The sequence below is a fragment of the Fulmarus glacialis genome, unplaced genomic scaffold (genome assembly GCF_000690835.1).
Source record: "Fulmarus glacialis isolate BGI_N327 unplaced genomic scaffold, ASM69083v1 scaffold6230, whole genome shotgun sequence".
NCBI classification, from domain to species: domain Eukaryota; kingdom Metazoa; phylum Chordata; class Aves; order Procellariiformes; family Procellariidae; genus Fulmarus; species Fulmarus glacialis.
The window spans coordinates 23,425-42,578 of NW_009188303.1; the positions used below are offsets into that span (position 1 = coordinate 23,425).

Genomic DNA, 19,154 nt, shown 5'->3' on the forward strand with positions numbered 1-19,154 from the left:
AGAACAAGCTTGTTCCTGTCTAAATATAGGGAGGAAAGGACAGAGGTTGATCAAAGCCATGGGTGCCAAAAGCATGCAGATAATGTTTATTCCTTTATGCAAACAATATAGCTACTTCTTTTGACTCTTCAGAGTCCTTTTTTGATAATTAAGTTGGTTGTTGGTAATGAGCCAATTGGCTAGATAAATTAACCTAATTATATTAGAGAAATATAAACGTTCTCTGTTTCTGTCTTGGAATTGTAACATTCAAGCCTACTTACAATCTTTTTTCAAAACTCAATCAAAGTAAAACAATACAAAAAAAATATGCACTCAGGAAGTGCTAAGATTTTCTCAACATGGAAGTCAATGTTTGACAGGAAAAAAACAACACAAAAATAGTTTGGAAAGCAAGAAGTTAAGATGTCTTTTGGAGATAGGTAGCACGAATCGGTTTCACCCCATAGCAGCTGTATACAAAAAAGCTTTGTATGCTTTCAGTTTTAGATACAGTGGCCAAATCCACTAATTGCATAGAATTTTTAAATACGATTTTATTTAAAACCGATTTTTCTTAAACATGACTGTCACTGAAGCACAAGTTCCAGTTTACGGAATCTTCCATCTTTAAAAATGGTTTTAAAATTAATTTAGACAAAGTTTTATTTTGATCCCGAAAGCCTGAATTAAATCAAGCTGTCTAAAGTCAGTGACATGAACATCCTGAGCATGGTGTGAAGGGATAGGAAGAAAATAAAGACAAAAAAGAAACTAGCTATTGCACATAAAAAGTATTTACTTGATAGTTATTTTACATCTTTTATTTTAGTCATCCTTACTGGATCTGAAGGAACATGCTTCATCCTTAGCTTCATCAGGGCTGAAGAAGGATTCAAGACTCAAGACACTGGAAATTGCATTGGAACAGAAAAAGGAAGAATGTTTGAAGATGGAAACTCAATTGAAGAAGGTAGTCTTATTTCATATTTATATATGTGGTGTAAACATTCAGTGTTAGAGAAATTGGCTGTGTCTACGCAGAAAACTTTGCGTCTTAAGTTTGAATTCTGTGAATTGCTTTTCAGCAAGAACTGTGAAGTTCTGTCCATGCAAACGATATTACAAGCTAAGCCCATCAGAAAGTAACCTTCAGGCACTGGTGCTAATTGTGGACTTCGTTTACATGCAATAACAGTGCTGTTGACTTTTTTTTTTTAACAGGTACTAGGAGTTAAAGACAGAACTTTTTTTACTGAAAAAAGCTTATAGCAGTAATTGTGCCATTAAACTGGTGTAACAGCTAAAAAATTAACAGCTAAACTTTTCACGTATCAATTGTCAATGCTTGTAGGTGTTAATGTGATAAATTCAGGTGCACAGTTGGCCCGGCCCATAAGAATGCATAAAAACAAATGAAAAGAATATATCACCAGTGAAGTGTGTGATCTTTTGTTTTAATCTCATTGCCAGTCACAGCTGATGCATTGGTAGGAGTTTGCTGTTCAGAAGAATAATACTCTCTTACAAGCAAGCTAATTCATTTGAACAGAATCTTTGGGTTATGTTTGCATTGCAAGCCTTCTTTATTTTAGCTGTGAGTAGCATAAATACTGCACTGTTTAGAGGAACATTGATTTGATTTTAACTTTTTGATTTTAAAAGAGCAGGTGATGAGGAAGCACAAAACACGCTAACCAAAATAGTGATAACACTTCTATTTATAGAATTAGAACAAGACAAAAGGAAACACGATTTTTTTTAAGAAATTTAAGTCTTGGATTGTGGAGTTCTAGCTGTTTCTTTACATCTACCCAGGAAAAGAAGGAGTGCCCATGCTGTAGTTTGGAACTCTGTCCTAGTTCCTGAAATGAATATAAGATCAAATTTTAAGTCATCAGTTGGGACCTGTTTAGGAATTCTGTTGCGTGGGTGCAAGGTGGGTGTTACTGCACCTGAGAACTCTGTGTAACTGAAACTCCATGTACTGCTTTTCACTGCTTCCCCTGAGATTGCTTTCCTCACTATAAGCAGTGAGTATATCAGTAGTATAAGTGGGTGTGGAGATCAACCAAAATCTGGTGAAGCACTGCTAGCTAAAAGATGGACATGCAGTTAATTTGCACTGCGATGACAGCTCTTCGTTATAATTTAGGCCTACCTTTTCTCATTCCCTTTTAGAGACGATTGTGCTTAATAGCTGGTATCCAGGAACATTACATAAGAATACTGAGCAAGTTCATAAGACCATATATTTTTATAATCTAATCTCTTTTTTTCAGGAAATAATTAAGAAGGTGAATTAGTCTCCTGTGATCCTTTTCCTGAGGGTTAAAATGGGAAAATAGCTCAAATGTAAAGAGCACTATTAATTGTACAGCACAGCTATGGGACAAATAACTATATTATTAATTTGGTTCTGAGAAAAATAATGCATATAAATTAATTGTATTGTAAACACAAATAGATTCGCATCTTCCCATGCAAAGGAGCTACCTAAATCATTCAGTCAGGATGGTTTCAGTTCTACAAGCAAAGAAAACTGGTAGCCTGTCATTGCCTATGTGCAGTATAAAGCCCTGCCATAATACTCTGGATATCTGCTCCTCTGCTTCAGGCATTAATGCTTACTAGGGCATTTGGACAATCGTTTCCTGTGCGGAGACCCGAAAGTACTCTCTCAAGTCCTACTGAGACAAAATCATCAATACCTGAATTGAACTACTGTTAAGCCATTAGATAAAAAAGATTTGGGCAGTCCTTGGAAAAAAAACTCTTGCTGATCTCTAGACAGTGAGCCTTTGAGAAATCATGAACAGTGCAAGCTTCCGCTTTTTCTGTAAAAGGTATTTAACTTTACAGTAAATGAAATATTATTAACCAAGTGGAGTGCAGAGGTGCAGATATTTTTCTTTCCATGTAAGCAGTCTCCAGTGTCTGACTAGGTGTCCAATTCTCATTGTTACTATTCCTCTTCTTACTAATGACTATTTTATATTGATCCCTGTCTTCGCGAATAAAACTGCAGTGTTTTTCATATTCGGGGTTGGTTTTTTTTAATAATGATACTATGGTTGTGCAAATCTGTGTGCTAAATGTTCTAATTATTCTACTGTCATTGCTTCTGTGCTCAATTGTCAGCCTGCTGCCAGCAGGAGATACTATGGGAGATTCTGAATGCTGAAAGCAAGCCATAAATCCCTGTTGAGTTTACATGGCCCGGTGTCCTGCCTTAAATAGTCTGCTTTTTTGCTGAGATGGAATCATTAGAGGGAAATCACACACAGGGGGTTCTCTCCCTGTTTTTCTGTGAAGTGCTTTTATGCTGTCTGGACTGTTTTTTTTTTCTCTTAGGAAACTCTTTTTTCAAACTTCTATTTTAATATAATAGTTCTATAGTGAAAAAGTTTTCTTCTAGTTTTTTTTCTTCAGGATATTCTTTTCCTAGCTTTTTCTGTCTTGTCTTTCCCAGCTAATATGCTTTGTTTAATTCTGTTTTTCTAATCTGGGAGAGACCAACTAATATTAGAATTTCTTCCAGCAAAGGTGAGCGGATTTTTGTCTGTCTTCATTTCCGTGCATAGTTTTTCTCCCTGTAAGTATTTTCCTTATTTGAAAGGGATCAAGATTAGAGAAAAGAAGGAGTCCAAAACCATATGTTAACAAACTTCCCTTTGGTGCAGTTTTAGGAACTTTTCATCAGAGAACGTTAGCAGTGATTCCCTGCCAGGAAAATACCTCTAGATTCAACAGGCTCACTCAGTGAATGTTTTTTTTTCTGCTGTGGTGTTCTTCCTTCATGTTCAGGAGGATAGTATCTTTCAAAAGACAGAAAAAAATGGCTGAATGAAGTGTTGACCCAAATTCTATGTTTCCCAAGATTTAGCTTGGTTAGTCTAATACAGGCTCTGGTGCTTTTTATTTTTGTGAACGTGGATTTCCTGCCACACTGAAAATATTGCTGATAATATTGGTAGATGAGATAGAAATACTACTTTTTGTTCTCAGCTGATGATTTGTTTTTTCAAAGAAGGAACGACAAATGATGTATTCAGCGTAGCAACCTAGAAAGAAAAAGGCTACCAGAGAAATCAGGATGTCTTGTAAAAATAAAAAAAAAAAAACAACAGTTTTGTTCAGCGTTCAGATAGTGTCAGTTACTGAATTAGTTTTCTAAGCCATTTAGCTGTCTTGTGATTGATATAAGTGAAGCACTAGAAATTAAAGTCCTGCTCAACCTGTAAAACTGTCATCTTTAAACCCAAACATGGGACTGTGTTAAATATTTGAGGACTAGATAAAACTGTTAAACTGAGAAATCAAGATCAAGTTTGGAACTCGTACGAGGGTAACTCTCCATGTTTCTCATGTTTCAAAAGCTGGTTAGTAATATGTGCTAAAACCACTAATTAAGATTCTGTCATCTTAGTAAATTAATGTTTCAGCTATTATTTTAAATTCTTTTCTCGTTGCATCTCTTCTTTTTGTCTCTCACACTGTTCCTATCCCCAATTTTCCCCATCTTTTCCTATCTTCTTTCTCCCTTTAGCACCCTGAAGTTTTATTGAGCCATCCATCCAAGCCAGTAAGTTCCCTGGCAAACTGAGAGGCTATTGCCAACCACATTGAATTTTCTGTGTTGCATGTATATTCACCTGTGCTTTTATGTTTGGGCCAACACAGAGCATATTGGTGAATTACTTTAGTAGTGGGTATGGATAGTATGGATACAAACAAAATGCTACGGTATATCTGACCAGTCATGCTCAAAAAAGCCTTCTTAGTTGCTTTTACTTTTTGGCTGCGTTGGTCTAACTTCATTATTGTTTGGACAGCTTAATATTGTGCCAATGTTTTTCTTCCCTTTGCTGCAGTTGCTTCAAGTGTCCTGTAGCTTTTCTTTCAACTCCGTTGTCCGTACTTTTCAGAGCAAGAATGTAGAATTTCCATGCAAATCAAGCTTCTTGCGTGAAAGTATTCTGTAACACCATGTACAGCAGCGCATTAGAAATAATAATTAAGTTAGGGCAAGTAAAAGATTGCTTAAAAACTTGTGTAACCATTAAGCTCGCTGGTAGTATGTCAGTTTAATTTTGGATCCTATTACCAGCCGTCTGTTTGATGTCAAAGAGCACTCCTTTCAAGGAGTGTTTGTATAATAATATCTTGACACTGCAAATTACGTAATCCAAGGTGTTTTTCATCAGAGATTTCTTTTGTGACTGCGTGCATAAAAAATCGTGTTACAAAACTTTCAGAAGGCTGATATCTGTGTTACTCTTGACAATGTTCAGGGTAAATGTAGCTGTCTATCCTGACAGTCATTGTCTGAAGGTCAGAGAATTCCTGGTGCTTTTAATAGTTCAGTTTTTGTGACATCCTGTATTAGAAATTATTTTAATAGAGCAGATAATACAATGCATTTATGGGACTAGATTTGGGAAAAGATTTGTGTGTGCAATAAGGAAAAGTATTTTGTTAGGACTATCAGAAATAATGAATATTCAACTAGGGCATAAAAACCCCTACACTGCATTTAGAGTTATTTATTATATGTAAAAACAGTCATTAATAAATATTCTAAGGTATTTGGTGCACAAAGATTAGAAAAAAACCACATTATTTTCTTAAAGGATATAATATTAGTGGATATGGCATTTGAAGGATTTCATTATTTAATATTTCATGACGGAGAATATATTTTTCCCCAAAGGTATTGTGTGTTCAGGTATGAAAAGCAGATTCAAGACTCTTCTGGTAAATTGATACGTTCCTCCACTTTAAAATAATTTGCCAGCCTCCTAACCTGTAGATTACACTGGTACAGTCTGTTACTAAATGTGTTTCATGCATCCTATTAAATAAATTCTTTTATCAATTGTTTATGGTTTTGCAAAATGTTTTAAATCTTTTAGCTGAAGTTTCTTATGTTTTATTCAGTTTTGTTTGGTTTTGTGTCTTTTTGAAAGAAATTCTCAGCCATAACAGCTCACTGTTTTCTAGAACAAAATATAGAAATATGTTGGGTTTAATCTTTTTTTAACACTAGTAATTTTTTATTAAAAGATTTGGTCCTTTTACCAGATATTTTTGATGCCCCTGATTAAATCTATCTAAATTGGCCAAAGGTTAAATGCATCGTCTATTTGTACATGCTCAGTAGAGAGAGAGATTTAGCAGTGAAAAATCCCAAAGATTGCACCTGCACTGGTTATACCCCAGCCCGGAGAGGGAAGACCTTCCCATTGTCTCTCTCCATTGCCATAGCCTCCTCTAGGCCTGGTCATTTGAGCAGGCAGCAGTAATGCTAAGTAGACTGTTCACCAAATACCATGCTGGTTCCAAGCAGCTGCTTGATACAAATACAGCAGAAGCAAGAATCGGCATCTTGGAGTGCAGAACAGATCAGGACAAATAATCTGTTAGGATTGGAAGCTGGTACTGAAAGTTAGCCATTTGGAGGATGTTGTGTTAGCCGGCAGCTTACTCCCCACCGGTGGGATGGAGGAGAGAATCGGAAGAATAAAAGTGAGAAAGCTTGTGGGTTGAGATAAAGGCAGTTTAATAGGTAAAGCAAAAGCCCCACGCACAAGCAAAGCAAAACAAGGAATTCATTCACTAGTTCCCATGGGCAGGCTGGTGTTCAGCCATCTCCAGGACAGCAGGGCTCCATCACGCATAACGGTTACTTGGGAAGACAAACGCCATCACACTGAAAGTCCCCCCACTCCTTCTTCTTCCCCCAGCTTTATATGCTGAGCATGATGTCATATGGTATGGAATATCCCTCTGGTCAGTTGGGGTCACCTGTCCCAGCTGTGTCCCCTCCCAGCTCCTTGTGCACCCCCAGCCTGCTCACTGGTGGGGTGGGGTGAGGAGCAGAAAAGGCCTTGGCTCTGTGTAAGCACTGCTCAGCAGTAACTAGAACATACCAGAGATATCAACACTGTTTCCAGCACAAATCCAAAACACATCTCCATACTAGCTACTATGAAGAAAGTTAACTCTGTCCCAGCCAAAACCAGCATAGAGGAGAAAAACAGATTGGATTTTGCTGGGGGAATGAGTACCTAGGATTAACAGGAAAATTGTACTGAACCTGGGACTCAGAAGAAATGGTATGAGGAGGGGGTTGTATATGGACAGAAGGCATGGGACTTACAGGTGCTGTTGGATAGAACTAACTGTACAAAAAAAGCCCCCAAACCTGAAAAAAGTGGTAGGAAAAGGATGAGGAGAACTGGTAGATTAGTGGAATTAGGTAAGAGGAATGGAATTTGAACCTGGCTAAATAATGTTGAATAAAGGTTGGGGAAATGAGATATAGTACAAAAGGATAATACTTGGTGCAAATAGGCAGAAGAATTTGCTCCCAGGGGAGCGTATTCTCTATGAAACCTTTAATAGCATGCAAAATTTCTGAGACTCCCCATTACTCTGAAGTCAGAAAATACAAAATGTGGGAGCAAACTGTGTGTTTTATTCCCCAGTATGATATAGTCACCATAGAGGATAAGGTACCAGAAGCTGTGTGGTGGCTTTTAAAGTCCCATTCCTGTTGATGGTTCATGACAATGTCAGCATCATCTCACGCAGTGGAAGGTTGGTTTTCCCCCTGATTTTCTTATATCTAAAAAATTAAACTTACCTACTCTACCCCTCCCAGAAGCCTTGTTAAGATAACATTAATTTCGAAAAATTAAATATCCAAAAGCTAGGAAATGGCCGATGCAACATTGTGTGGCCTTTCTCATTTTTCATTGTGAGGTAGTTGTTATAATATTTTATAACTAATTTTTTGTCTGCCAGACTCTTGCAGTTTTCAGTATTGTGTGAAAAAATGCTCAAAGAATGAGCCAGAATTATATAAGGTAGATGATAATCATCTAGAGAAATTAGATGATAATTTTTTTTCTAGTAGTAGGAAAGCATTAAGAGAATAAGGCAGGATATTTTTGCATCTCAGTTTTTCACCTGCACAACAGGTATAATAATGCATCCTCATTTCCCACTGGTGGTGTTGAGAAGTGAAGTTAGTTACTGTTTGCCAAGAAATAGCCTACAGCCATGATTAGTATGATAGAAAGAAAATTGGGATTTTTTTTTTTTTTAGTGTCATTCATATAATTTAGAGTAAATAAGGCATAGAGCCGTACACTGAATATCAAAAAACAAATACTGAATATCTGCTCATTACTTGAGTAATTCTCTTCTGTGCATTGAATGAAGCACCATTTCCGTAATATAGTAGCCTGTGGTCAGGTGAGTAAAGCCTGGTTCAGAGGAGGCATGGATAAGGGGGTTGAAGTTAGCTCACAAAGACAGCCGTCATCTGGGCATTTCGCTTCTGTCTTTGTATGCTTTTTGTGTTGGTGTAAATTCCAAACAAAGAAAATTGTTAATGTTAAATAACGACTATGGGAACTCATATCTTTCTGAAGAGATTTTTTTTTTTCAGTAATGAATTCTCTCGAGGCATCTTCCTCTTATTTATATTCCTTCCTTATATATGAAGACTTTCAGCCTTCTTTATTAAATGATTCCAACCAAATACTTGCTTATTCAGTGTCACATTAACAGAGACTAACCATTTAAAAGATTTTTTCAATAATAAGATAAGAAATAACTGTTTGTGACAGACTCAAGTTTTCCGGTGCATAGTGTATCAGAGAATTCACTGAGCCTTTTAATTCCAGTAGAGCCTTTTTGAAAAGCTGTTACAGTACGTGATGTTTAGAGCATTGGAACTAAAGGAGGAGCAAGTGTGGTTGTTTTTCAAATTTATAATTCTGTTGAAACTAATAAAGACACGGTAGGAGGCAGCACATGTGTTTTATCACTTGAATTGCTGACTTCACAATAGGAAAAATAAAGCAAATTATTGTATGTGTTTGTCTTTTGCAGTAAATAGTCATATTTTTGTATTTGTATGTGCATTTACTATTTTTAGGAGATGTGAGGCACACTTGGAGGTAGGAGGGTGGATTAAAATGGGATTTCAGATTCTTGGGAATTTCTACTTTGTGGCCAAAAGTTCTTGGCAACATTTGTATGTGAAATGTTAAACTGAATTTACTGTCTCAATTCACGGGTAAAAGTAGAAAGTGTTTGCTGTGAATTATTTGCTGTTTGATTTAGTTAATCTTTTAGGAATATTGATTTGGAATCTTAGCCATAACGTTTTTATTTACATTTTAGAACTTTAAAATTAGATCTGTGCTATTGTTTTCTTCCCTGCCTCTGGCACACTTTAAGCTGTGTAGGATTACCTTTCCTCTTAGTAAAGAGTTTTTTGGCTTGAGAAATATCAACTTAGAAAATTCTTTTTAATGTGTTTTGTCTTCCTCTTCTCTCCATCTGTAAATAGTGGTTATTTCTGTGAAACATTGGTCATCTGTGTTTAAGTTGTAGAAGTTGGCTTTGTCAGCTGATTTTCTGTGGAAGCAATAGAAGTTATAGTATATTTATTTGAGGAACAGTCACTCTTTCTTTTATTCTTTAGGTACATGAAGCACTCACCCCATCACTTACCACATTGCAGATGGGAAATGATGGCTAAGAGCAGAAAAGCAGAAAGCTGTTAAATCACCTCTTAGTCCCTCTTAAGAACTTTGAGAGCATATCCAGAGTAGTAAGCTTAAACTGAGTAGTAAGCTTAAACTATTCTCAGTCCTGAACTGCTTAGAATTTGAAATTAAATTCACACACAAAGATTAGTACTGATCAGATGAGCTTTGCTAATAAAAACATAGCTTAAGAAGGTGCTGCTTTCTAGCTAAAATGCGACTGTGTTTCTTATGCGGATCAATGCAGAATCAAACATGCAAGTTTAATTGTGCTCTTGAAAGTAGCTTAAATTCACCTGTTTGACTCCACACTAGAACAGACATGGAGAGCTAATGACAGGGTCAGCAGTAACAGTTAAGAGGTTTAAAATAGCCTGTAATCAGGTAAACTCAATGGCCTGTGTAGACATACCTTTTCTTATTTCTCATTTGTCAGAGGAGAAAGTGCAATGTTCCCGTCACCTTAAGCAAGCTGCTTTTTCAATTTATTTGGGTTTTTTATCATAATTTCATACATTTTCGTATTTGTTTGTGACTATATTAAGAGGTTGCAGATTCAGGAATATTGTCTCAGGCAGAGCTGAAAGTTGAGCCTATTGAAATGCAGCAGAACCTATCTTAATACAGCAGAAACTGTCTTAGTGCATTTGTCACTATACATCCCTTCTGTTTCGAAAATGAAATTACTGCCTTGTTTTGGAATTTTTGTACACTTTTGGTGGGCGGGGGAAGTTGTATGTGGGGTTTTTTTTTACTGTGAATATAGGAATTCATTATTTGTGTTTAACTTTCTTTTTGGTTAAAAAAAAAAAAATACTGCTGAATTATTTCGCACAATGTTGCATTGGGAAGGTAGCCAATTTCATCTGTTCCAGATCTTGATGTGAGTTTGTGGGAAACCTCTAAATGCGTTGGTTTTCTGTCCTATACAATAAATGAATCCAGTAGGATTTTAGATATGGTCATGTAACACGTATTTTGTACATAACCCACAAAATGGACCAAAGTCACTCAGTCAGTAATTCACAACTCAGGAAGTGGTCTCCAGTTTACACCGTATCACATAACATTCTCTTTGTGTTAGGTGAAAGTATCCATACTTATGTGCATTATATACAAATAACATGTGTTACGTGTCTTAACTAATAATTTATGTTGTGTAAATAGCCCTTTCGTTCTATAAGAACCAGACACACTGACTTGTTGGCTAATTTTCTAAAAAAAATTGATTTCCTCTTCTCAGTAGTGTCTCTTGGGTTGTTGTGGAGATGCTTTTATTAGCACAGAGTAATATTAATCAGGACTGTCCTGACAGTAGAATTGCATTAGGCTATATAACTTATTTTGAATTAGAGAGTTTAATAATCCAGGGTAACAGCCTAGCTTTGCTTTTTTTTAAAGTTTCTTGATTATCTGATTATGTATTTTGGACGACTTTAAAGAGCCTGGAGGAGTATTTGTTAAAACAAACAATTTGAGACGTTGGAAACATACCTAAATCCAGTACAGAAAAATTCAGGCTCTGCCTCTGGTGAAAACCAGACTTAATGCTATACGTAGTGTCTCTTAGGAGAATATAGATACCCCCAAAAAACAATATTCCCAGTTCCTGCAAAACAGTATTTGGGAGGGAAGGATGGAATTTTTGTTTGAAACTTAAGCGTAGTTGAAAAGGAAATGAAATCAAGTATTTCAGATTTCCTGCAGGCTGGAAATCCCAATAAGGCATTTCAGGCACACCCACCAACACTCTCCTACAGCAGAGTATGTTCCCTGATGCCTGCGGCTATTGATGGAACCAACACGCTTATCGGTCTCGTTGCTGCAGTGTCCTCCTGGAGTCTGCATCATCTTGGCAACACGTTATTTAGACCTCCACTTGCCTTAGAGAGTCCTTTCCAAGGGTTTATAATTCAAAGTGCTTATGGGGCAGTAAGGAGTCTGGAAGCATAGACAGCCCTAACTCCAAAAGGCTTCTCAAAGCTTCCAGGCTCACCAGGGATGCCCTTGGAGCTGGGTCTCAGTCAGAAGCTCAGAAGCAGGATTTTCGGACTTACAGTGAGAGAGGAGCAGCGGGGTTTGACTTGAAAGTGTCTCAGAAGTGGGGAGCCTTTTAAGTCTTCCTAAACGCATTGCCTCAGGAAAGGGTTCTGTTCTTCTGGGATCTGTGGTTGTTGGGCACTCCTGCTGAGACCTGCCTGGGAGACGTGGGGATTGCCAGGCATTTTGTTCTAGGATAAAATACTGTGCAGGTTATCCCGCTTTCTGGAATTAAAAAGGAAAACCGAAACAGTTTAGCATCTATCCTCAGTCAGGCTGCTGCAGGGCCAAGGCCCTCGAATATGAAGCATTCCAGTATTTGGACAACCCAGATCCATCCCAAGGTCATAGTCCCAGTAAAGACAAGCATCAAGGCCTTCTTCAGTCCTAGAATATTCTGCTCTGAGATTCCCCGGGGTTTCACTAGAATGTGGCCTTGGCTTTAATGGAGCTAATTAAAAACAAGAGACTTAAAGGCAAAAATGTTGGGGTCAATGAACGGATATTTTCCTTCAGTCTTACGTTAGTGCATAACTAAACAGATTTAGCCAAGTGTATTTTTGCTGTTATTTGGTTCTTTGGAAGCAGCAGCTTCTAATCCTGAGGTTTATCCTGCTGCAGTTCTGACCAATTACCTTTAAAAGCAACAGAGTCCTATACTATTGGGTTTAGACTTAACTGTGCTTTGGAGCAGAACGTTGGCAGCTTGTAAAACAACGATCCACAGCTGCACACAGTGGGGAAAAAAGTCCGTAGTCTTATTTTCTGTTGTAGGTTTGTTTCAGAGAAGAGAAAGGCCTTGAGTTTGCAGGCAACCTTGGTCAGCAGAATAGCTCCACCAAACCTGCTATTCACTGAAGCAAATTCGAGCAATTCTGAAATAGCTTTAATTGATATCAAATAGCAGTTCAAGATCCAAGAGCAGAGGGACAGGGGGAGAATGAAAAGATAGTCCTTCGTCTGCTGGTTTAAACTCCAGCATAAATATTGCCTTTTCTTTGTCTCTAATATGCTTGGGAACTGTTGAATTAATTTTACTAATAAATTAGTGATTTTTATAACAAACCAAACCATTTAAAAAAAAAAAGAAAAAAAAAAGCTTTTCACTGGGGTCATTTTATCCTCAGTCCTCTGATGCTTTTTGTCCTCATAGCCTGATTTTTAAAAAATGTATTTCCTAGATAACTAGGCGAAGATATTTTCAGTAGGTAGCCATACTCATATTAGTCCTAGTCTGTACAGCTCAGATAACGAGCAAGGACTTCAGTACATCAGCACCATCTGTGCAAATCTATCTGACACTTTGCATATTGATGTAGTTATTGAAGGCTATTAACCTGTGATTTGTTTTTCTAGATTATCTAGGTTAAAAATACCTCAGATAACTAATTCTGCAGTCATATCACTGTTTTAGAAGTGTATTTTAGGAATTTTTATACCCATTCACACTTACTTTTCTTTTTCTTTCCTTTCAAAGAAATTTAACTCTTTTCATATTTTTACTTCTTTCTTATGTCAGTTCTGTTTCAGATCAAAAAATCACTTAAATTTTTTTAGACTGAATTAAAAAAAATAAATTTGTTTCTGAATTATTCTTCTCCTAGAAAGTATTTCCCCATACTTAAAAGTAGCATATGCACTGTATAGTTATTTCTTGCCATTTTGAAATAGCTATCTAGATAGTGTTTTGCAGTTGTCATAGTGTCTGTAAAATGCATATGTGTGAATGAAGTGTTTTTTCTTGAACCTTTTTCTTACAGGCTCATGAGGCAACGCTGGAGGCTAGGGCCAGCCCAGAGCTGAATGATCGTATGCAGCAGCTGGAAAGGGAGGTAACACGGTATCGGGACGAATCTAGCAAGGCTCAAGCTGAAGTGGATCGTCTTCTGGAAATCTTGAAAGAGATGGAAAATGAGAAGAATGATAAGGATAAGAAGATAGCAGAACTGGAGAGGTGAGAATGCTATAAAGTTACTAGAGGAGTGAAAGAGCTGATTAAAGTTAGAGATAAATTAGTCCATTTTTCTTGTCTTAAAAAGCTTAGAGTGCCTATTTTGGGAAAGTCTGTTTAGAGTTTTTCTGCCTTCAGTCCTTTATTTTGGTAGATTGTAAGTGAACAGGTGTCTTACTGTGTGCTTTCATTACCCAGCTGCTCAAAAATAGGGCTGATATAGATAGAACTAGAAGGGTAGATAGAGCTGTAAGGGAGATGGCAGGAAAAGTTGCTGATACTGTGGTGTGTTTGGAGAACAATTTGTTCTTTTGATTTAATAAATTCCTCAGGCGTGGTTCTCCAAAAAACAAATAAGAAAAATGACTGTTAAGAGCTTGTGTACTAGTTAGTCGGGTTCTTCTGACAAGTGGCATTGAAACTCTTTGTACTGGTAGGGAGACAGGTAAACTTTGGCTCATGTGAAGCTGAATGAACAGATTTGCTTTTGTCCAAACAAAATGTGATTCAGCACTTTTCAGCATTTTCTGTCTTTCAGTTGGAGCCAGGATGCTCAGATATTTTTCCTAGACTTTAATTTCCCAAACAAAAATTATAATTTATTGTGATTCCATGACATATGTATCACAATAACAAATAGTAGAGCTTGGGAAAGACCTGAAACAGATTCTGTTTTCTGTCATTTTCTTACCTTACAGTGGGCCAAGATGGAGTTTCTAGGCAGTAATACCTGTTTGGGGTTTTTTGTTTACTTTACCGTTCGCAATGAAGAATCACTAACTTGGGACAGCAGAATGGAAATTTGATTATTCCTATTGGCCTTGTGCCAGAATAGTCTTTCTAATTTCTATCCTATCACCATTTAACTGCTCTGCATTTAGTGTCAGGAAGATTAGGGGAACTGAGTAGAGGACATTGCAGGTTCAGCATGATGGCAATGGTTACTGTTCATTGGCTTCATGATAGTCAAATTATGGGCCCCTCTGAATGATTTGAAAAACTCTTTTTCAAGAAGTCCATTCTTGTTGCCTTGAAAGTGACAGAGCTCTGAAACAGTTCAACTTGTCAGCTGGGTTTCTTCTCTCTTTGTGATTGTAAACAGCATCCTGTTAGTTTTCTTTAAGTTGTTGTTTTATTTAACCAAAATTCTCTATACCTATGGTGTAAGCTTGAACACCCAAAAATGAGGATATGTCCTTTTTAACCGTCTTCCCTTTTTTTCTAAGGGATACAACTTTTAGCCCATTGATACATGATGTATTCAGCAGAACATTTAGGCAATAGGTTGATAGAATAGTTGCATTTAGTATAGACGTGAAAAAGCTAAATAGCGGTTACAAGTCACATTTGTCCGTGTGATTTTTTCAGTCCCTTAGAGAGGTGCCCATCTTGGGTCTGAAGTTCACCATGTCCTCATCTTAGGCCATGCAAGTTGACTAGAAACCAGGGTGTAAGCAGAAAACTTTATTAACGTATGGGGAAGAAATATGTTCATAGTGCCTTAATTTTTTTCTATGTGCAGAAGTAATTACTGTTCAGGAAAAGCAAGTCAGAAATATTCATCATTCCTCGACCTGATTCCTGGAAGAGATTCAAATGGCAGGAAGAGAATTTTCTTATGCACGCTTTTAATGCAAGTCTGATTTTTTTATTACATTAGCATTCAGAAATTCTAATCAAGATTGGGACTTGAAGTATCAAACACTGAATAAACACATATAAGTGGCCTATAATCAAAAGAGTTTATAGTCTACAAAGCAAAAAATAGCAAAGAAGAGAAATTAAGATGGGCCTCCTTCTCTTTTACAGATAAAAGCATTGGCACCCAATCTTCAAAGAATTAGAAAGGAACTTTTTCTTTGAAAAGATGCAGTTCCAGAGATCTGCAAAACAATTATTGTTTTTCACGTTATAGTGGTAGTTTCTTGCTGTTTCAGTCACAGACCAAATTCTTACTATCTCAATGAAAGCATATACCCCCAAATGACTGGACATCATTCCATAACAATTTGGTGAATACTTTGACTATTCATTGTTATCCATTCCTTCTTACCACCTTATCTTCGCTCTTATAAAAAAGAAATAGAGTGGTCCTCTTCTTGTTTTTTAACTTGTCGTCTTTTCTACCAGTACTGAGATAACATAGAATATGTCTTCTTTTATTTCTTGTAATTAGAATAGGTATTTCAGCTATGTCAAAGAAAAGACTACTTTTGTGATCTTGTGACTGCCAGCAGCCATGTAAATCAAGGGGAAAAAAAAAAATCTAAGAATATTCATATTCTCTAACCACTGTGAGTGGAAGTGGAAAAAGCCTTCAAGATCTAGAGACCTAAAGTGCATACTGTTAGTGTGGTGCATTCGCAAAATATCAAAACCTGAAATGATTTTTTCAGGTGGAACTGTAACATAATCACAGCACTGGAGAAGAAGATACAAGGTTTCAGATACTTTGTAGTGAGGTGTTGACTAATTTGATTAATTTCTCTTTTTCTGGATAATTGTTGAAATTTCTGTTTGGCCTTAGTTGTTTTCAGCTGCTCCCTCAAACCCCTGTTCTCTGGAAGCTTGCTTTTTCCTTGTGAGTTTTTACACAAAGCGGAGGTTTTAACATGCCTATTAAATGTATAGGTTGGTCCTGGTTTTATCTACCATGCTTGTTTATAAAGTATTCTTTCATGGCTGAGCTGATATATCTGGGCATGTTACATGGATGTTTTAGAGCTAAAGTCTTGGTTTCCTGAAAAGAAGAGATAATTAAAAGTCCTTCCTAAACAGTGGTTCATGCAGAGTGAGCTAGAGATTATCTTGACTTATAATGCTTCTATAGCTGTTCAAACTCTGCTGTGCAAAGGAAAACCCTAGTGCTTGCAGAAGCATTTGTCAGCAAGCAAAAAGGTGAATATTGCTGTACCTATCAGGAACTGTTATTATTCAGTGTAGAGCAAGATGAGAAGAAATAAGTCACATTCAGAGAATAACTGTACTAACAAAAATGGGCTTTTTCAAAAGAGAGAGTCTCTCCCTGGAGTTTTTCCTTATGCTAGTTACATGTGACAACTAGATGTCATTAGGAGAAGAGAAATACTAACACGGTTTCATCCATAGAAGAGAAGAAATGAGTCGCCTATTAGGGAGGTATATATAGGGAAACAGAGAGGGAGAAAAGATAGGAAGAGAGGAAGATGAAATGAAAAGCCTTTTCAATGATGGCAAAGCTGCCTTCAGTTCAACTTAAAATAAAGAGGGAAACACTTCCACTCTTCAGTAGCTATTGCAATTACTGGGTGGGGGACGTTGTTTTTCAGCTGTGAATGGCAGGAAAGATATCCAAAAATAATGTATTAAATATGGTGCATGCTATGCAAAAGTTTGAAAAATACTCTAGAGTCAACATGAGATTGAAAGCACAAGCTCATTAATTTATATTCTCTGTGGGCAGGATTTTGCTTTTTCTTACGGGAAGGTGGGTCATAAGTCCACATTTCTTCTGTCGGTGAACAGCCTTATAAGTTTTGTTTCTGTCCGCGGATTGTGGTAGTGTAGAGGGTTTTGTAGCTATGTGGTTATTCACTTTCTTTATAACTAACTGTTTGCTTTTTGTATTGCCATTCCATAATCTCCTGTCTCTCTGTAACTTTTCATTTTGTGTTTTGTTCCCTTCCTCGCTTTTTCTTTCCATTTATACTGTCACGTCCTGGTTCCACGAGTTGTTTTGTTTTGTACGTGCGGGGGTTTTTTTGACTATGCCTTTTCTCAGAAAGCACGCCTCCCGCAAATTGCACCCTCCCTACCAGGTGTCGGTCCCTGCACCGCAACACGTAGGGGGGTTTGTGTGGGACTTCCTGGGAAAGTGAGTGCTCTGTAAGGCTTCTGTTTCCTACGGGGTGGAATGTCACTGCTGGCTGCCCGGCTGCTGCTGCTGCTGCTGTTTGGGTCTGCTGCAATTATGCTTTTTTCCTTAGGTCAAACAGGAACTAGTTATGTCAAGTACAAGCTCTAACAGTCTCTGAGTCTCTTCAACTCACGTCACAGTGGTTATGACCACAGTCCAAAGGAGGTTTGCTGCTATTCTCCCTGATTTAAACAGACAGAAGCTGTTGCTTTTCATTCTAATTCTCTTGCTGTGTTTTACCTTTGGTTCTAATCTCTGCTATCAATTCTGCCTGAACCAGCTAAAACACAAGTGTTCTAAAATATGTAATTGATAGAGGTCAGTATTGCCTTATTGTTGAGTTTTGTTGTGATTATTATCCTGCAATAAAAAAAAGAAAAAAGAAAAAAAAAAGAAAGAAAAATAATGCTAATCACCTGGGACATGGCCATCATACCCTTCAGATGGATAGTTTACACACAGAGGTACTTGTGTGCATATATTCTGCGAATAGGAGCTGACTCTGTACTTGAGAGGTGGCAGTAAATATATATATGTATGTGTTGCTTCAGAGGTAAGCACTGAGTTAATATATATGGAAGTCCTGGTTCCAGTTACAGACTTGAAATTTATTTTAATTTGGCATGCTCACTATATGTGATAGGTAGTCCTTGTGACCTCATAGGGCACTACCATTTTTTTCCTGAAGGATACTTGACTTTGATTTGGGAACAAAGGAAGACAGTGCCCAGCTTTGGAGTACCAACAGTCCCATTAAGGACAGCGGGAAATGATGGCTGTTTTAAGAGAGAGATTTTGGGGAGTTTTTTTAAAAAGAATTTCAGGATGCCCTGTTGAAGAAGAAACCTTCAAACTTTTTATGTGTAGCAGCCAAAAGGTACACTCCTCATCTTAAATATTTCTTCTCAACAGTAAATAAAAATAAAAGGTCAAAAAACATAGGGTGATCTCAAAGGAGTGCTGAAAAATGTGGACAGTAGAAGGAAGTATCTTACTCTGTATGTCTTTAAGATGGTGATATGTTTGTGTAGTGGCCTGTGAAGGATAGATGGAGAGAGAAATTAACTGCATGTTCCATCAGCTTTATGGTTTCCTAGAATAGTGTAAAGGAAACTATAGTAATAAATTATGCCCTAAGCTTAAGTCAACAATTTGAAGTTGAAATACGTATTTTCAAACCAGTACTCATATCTTGTAATAATTCTCTTTGGTTTTCAAGTTAGCTGTTTCTGTGAATTTCTAAGTATTTTTTTGTTAGATAATTCCTAAACAAGAACCACATCAGGGCATATAAGTAATTTAAAGTAAAAGGGATGTTGTCAAATTAAAGAACAAAAGGTGTTTATAATGTCATAATCATCACCATTAAAGTTAACCTTAAGAGATGTTATGACTATAATTCTGTATTATCGTAACTCATTAAAGTCCTCCAAAACCAAGTTGAACTCTGATTCAGGCATAGGAAAAACTGAAATAATTAAATATTACTTTAAAACACTTTAATCCATTTTGGTACCATAAATTATAAAAGCAAATCGAATATATTTATCTCATGGTTGCATGGTATTATTACAAGGCAGAATAATTTGTTGTTGTGTTTCTCATCCACTTCCCTCAAAAACCCCTATCTTAAGTGAATATTAAAATTTTAAGGTTAATCACTCAAAACTTAGGACATTCCAAAATGAAATTGCCATGTTATTTTAATTCACCGCTGATGTGA

General features: G+C 36.9%; 1 protein-coding gene across 1 annotated transcript in view; it reads left to right on the forward strand.

Annotated features, from left to right (window-relative positions):
- The window catches only part of ERC1 (ELKS/RAB6-interacting/CAST family member 1), a gene marked incomplete at its 5' end in the record, with an annotated part of 203,483 nt that overhangs the window by 20,171 nt on the left and 164,158 nt on the right, over positions 1-19,154 (forward strand). The window contains 2 exons of the mRNA XM_009578108.1: positions 812-952; positions 13,346-13,539. Of these exons, the coding sequence (XP_009576403.1) occupies positions 812-952; positions 13,346-13,539 (335 nt within the window). The remainder of the gene's footprint in view (positions 1-811; positions 953-13,345; positions 13,540-19,154) is intronic.